Raw genomic sequence first — 4,043 nt, forward strand, 5'->3', positions numbered from 1 at the left:
CGCCGACAGTCCCGCGCGCAACACCTGTCACCGCTGTTGACAAACACCTGTCACCGCTGTTGACAAACACCTGTCACCGCTGTTGACAAACACCTGTCATCGCTGTTGACAGGTGCGCCGGACGGCATCTCCACGCTCCCAGGTACGACGCTGATTCACGTCACGTAATTGCGAGGCGGGTGACTTCGATTCACGTCGCGTGAGTGTGCAGCGAGCGACGCCGATACACATCATGTCACCACGCTGCAGCCGACAGCGGTTGTCGCAGCAGAGCGCGGCGAGTTCGGCAGTCGAAGCACGATCCTGATTGCTGTCACGTCACGCACGCACGCACGCACCGCGGTGCAGCGTGCGATCGATGGGCACGCCGTGTCGTGATGCTTATTGCAGTGTGAGCACTGCTGTACTCACACTGCTGTAGAGCTGGGAGGCACAGTTTGTGATGTCATTGTGATGAGACAGCATGGTGTACAGCTGAGTGCCACAGTTTAAGATATCACTGTGATGAGACAGCATGGTGTACAGCTGAGTGTTATGCTTTGTAATGTCACCATGATGAGACAGCATGGTATACAGCTGAGTGTCACGCTCCGTGATGCCACTGTGATGAGACAGCATGGTGTATAATGTCACTGTGATGAGACAGCATGGTGTACAGCTGCGTGTCATGTTCCGTGATGTCACTGTGATGCCACAGCATGCTATACAGCTGAGTGTCACAGTTTGTGACGTTAGTGTGACGTAAGCACGGTGCACAGCCAGGAATCACTGTCTGTGACGTTACTGTGATGTTACGGTGACGTGAGCACGGTGACCAGCCAGGAATCACTGTCTGTGACGTTACTGTGATGTTACGGTGACGTNAGAGGGATGAGCATACTAATTACTATAGCATCACTACCATACAGAGAGGGATGAGCAGTGAATAACTGCAGCACAGCCTACCTGAGTAAGAGCTTGGAGAGTCTATCAAGGTCGTCGCTGCTCGCTGCAACCAACTCCCGTAGCTCACTGTACGCCTTCTGCTGAAACCGCTCCACCTGCCTGGCGTTAGTCACCCCGGGCGTGTCTGCCAACAACAACAACGACAACAACGATAAAGACACGCAAGTGACGGCGCGACGCGAGTGACACCGTACTAAAATTACCGAAAAACTAGTCCTTATTTAAACCATCACAATAAAATAAAAATGTTGGTGAAATGATGAAATGAATCTTACAAGTGAAGGCACATCACTAAAACTGGCACATGAGGGACAAGCTGCATTCAAGCTTGATTGGCTTTTGGTCGAAAACTGGCATTTCGATCACTAGTACAGGATTGTGCCACAAATACACACATGAAGCCAGCACGTGGCAATAACAAAAACAAAGCAGTATTAAATTAATCAATACAGTATATCATGTATATAAAGTACAGCTAATTAAAGTTCTTTAAAGTACTTTTTTTCTTACAGCTAAATTAAAATCTTTTCAGACGGGTCTTTCATGATAGTGAGAAATCTCCCACACCCAAATAAACCGGTACTGTGCATGCTTTCACACACCGCATTACGCTTTTCTACGCTCCCACGTCGCACGCCTGAATAAACCGGTACTGCGCATACTTTCCCCCAGCCTGACAACGCGTTCTCAGAGACGCCCCGTACTCACCCGTGCTGAAGAGGACGATAGACTTGAGGTAGGCGTACTCCGTGTCGCTCACCTGCAGCCGGCTCATGCAGGTGACGTACTCCTGCAGGCGGCAGATGTGCTCCGTCACCAGCTTCACCTTGTCCGAGCTCAGCCGGTCTGTGGCGCCAACAGAAGGCAATCGGCACGTGAAACACCCAAACAAACACAGAGAGAGACGCGCCACCGCCAACTTTACTGACTACTACCCTGTAACCAGTCCTTATCTACTACCCAATAACCAGCTCTTACCTATTACCCTGTAATCAGCTCTTACCTATTACCCTGTAATCAGCTCTTACCTATTACCCTGTAATCAGCTCTTACCTATTACCCTGTAATCAGCTCTTACCTATTACCCTGTAATCAGCTCTTACCTATACCTTGTAATGCTATCTGCTAACTATTACCTGGTACTTCAGCTAATACTATTACCTGTAATCACTATTACCTTACTACCACTCATAACTGTAAATCAGCTCTACCATATTACCTTAATCACTCTACCTATTACCCGGTAATCAGTTTACCTTTACCCTGTATATTCAGCCTTACCTACCTATAACCATTAATCGAGTTCTTACCTATTACCTGTAATCAGCCCTTACCTAATTACCATGTAACAGCTATCTTACTAATTACTGTAATCAGTTCACCTTATTCTGTAATGAGTTGCCTATTACCTCGTACATCGCTCCTTACCTATTACCCTGATAATCAGCTCTTAACTAAATACTCAGTTACCCTGTAAATAAGCTCTTTACCTAATTACCTGCTAATGACGCTTTACTTATTACCGTGGTAATCAGCTTTCCTATTACTGTATCGCTCTTTACCTACTTACCCTCCCAGTCCTGTAATCATCAGCTCAGTACGATTAACCCTTTAATTCAGCTCTTACTATTACCCTGTAATCAGCTTTACCTATTACTGTAATCCTCTTAACAATTACCCTGCAAATCAGCGCTACCTATTACCCTGTAAATCACTTTCTTACCTATTACCTGTAATCAGCTGCTTACCTATTACCATTAATCAGTTCTTTACCTCATTACCCTGTAACCAGGTCTTACCTATTCCCTGCTAATCAGCCTTACTATTACCCTGTGAATAGCTCTTACCTATTACCCTGTAAATCTAGTTCTTACCTATTACCCTGTAATGAGACTCTTACCTATTACCTTGTAAGCAGCCATTACTATTACCTGTAATCAGCTGCTTACCTATACCTCAAAGTACCTGTATCAGCTCCTTACCTATTACCTTTAATGAGCTCTTACTTAGTTACACCTGTAACTTCAGCTTTACCTAATTACCCTATGTAATCAGCTCTTACCTACTACCCGCTGTACCTGTAATCAGCTCTTTTACCTTTACCCTGTAATCAGCTAGCTTACCTTATTACCTGTATCAGCTCGTTAGCCTATTACCCTGTAATCAGCTTGTCTTTTCCTAATTACTGCTAAGTCAGCCCTTACTATTACCTGTAATCAGCTTACTTAACATATTACCCTGTATCAGCTCTTACCTATTACTGTATCAAGCTCTACTATTAACTGTAATCACTGCTTACCTATACCCTCATACCCTGATAATCAGCTTCTTACTATTTACCCTGGAACAGCTCTTACCTATTACCCTTATCAGCTCCTTACTATTACCTGTAATCAGCTACTTACCTATTACCCTTGTAATAGCCTTACCTTTACCTGTACAGCTCTACATATTACCATGTATCAGCTCTTACGTATTTACATGTATCAGCTTTAACCTATACCTGTAATCAGCTCTTACCCTTATTACCCTGTAATCAGTCTTACTATTACCCTGCTAATCGCCTTACCTATTAACCTTAAATCAGTTTCTTACATATACGCTGTAATCAGCGCTTACTATTCCAATGTAATTCAGTCTTACCTACTTACCCTGTAATCAGTATTAGACTATTACCTTACCAGCCCTTACCTATTACCCTGTAAGCCATATATTACCTACTTTACCCTGTAATTCAGCCCTTACTATGACTATATACCACTTTACTAATACCCTAAGTAATCGAGCCCTTACTATTAACCCTGTAATCACTTCAATTACAACCAATAACCCTGTAATCAGTCTTAAACCTATCATAATCTACACTGTAAATCAGCCATTACACTAATTACCCATTAAATCAGCAATAACTTATCCTACTACCTGTAATCAAAGGTTCATTACTAAATTACCTTAAGTAATCAGCTCTTAACCATAATCATACCATGTAATCGCTAATTACCTAATTACCCTGCTAATCAAGACTCTTAACTATATACCCGTAATCAGCCTCTTACTATTACCCTGTAAATCAGAAACTCTACAAGTAAATAAATAAT

General features: G+C 43.4%; 1 protein-coding gene across 1 annotated transcript in view; it reads right to left on the reverse strand.

Moving 5' to 3' along the window:
• Positions 1-4,043, reverse strand: part of LOC106813492 (orphan steroid hormone receptor 2-like) — a 25,729-nt gene that overhangs the window by 3,767 nt on the left and 17,919 nt on the right. Inside the window, exons 11-12 of the mRNA XM_014817636.1 lie at positions 1,654-1,791; positions 946-1,069 (exon numbers count right to left, since the gene is read on the reverse strand). Coding sequence (XP_014673122.1) covers positions 946-1,069; positions 1,654-1,791 — 262 coding nt within the window. The remainder of the gene's footprint in view (positions 1-945; positions 1,070-1,653; positions 1,792-4,043) is intronic.

The sequence above is a fragment of the Priapulus caudatus genome, unplaced genomic scaffold (genome assembly GCF_000485595.1).
Source record: "Priapulus caudatus unplaced genomic scaffold, Priapulus_caudatus-5.0.1 Scaffold783, whole genome shotgun sequence".
In the NCBI taxonomy this organism is placed as follows: Eukaryota; Metazoa; Priapulida; class Priapulimorpha; order Priapulimorphida; family Priapulidae; genus Priapulus; species Priapulus caudatus.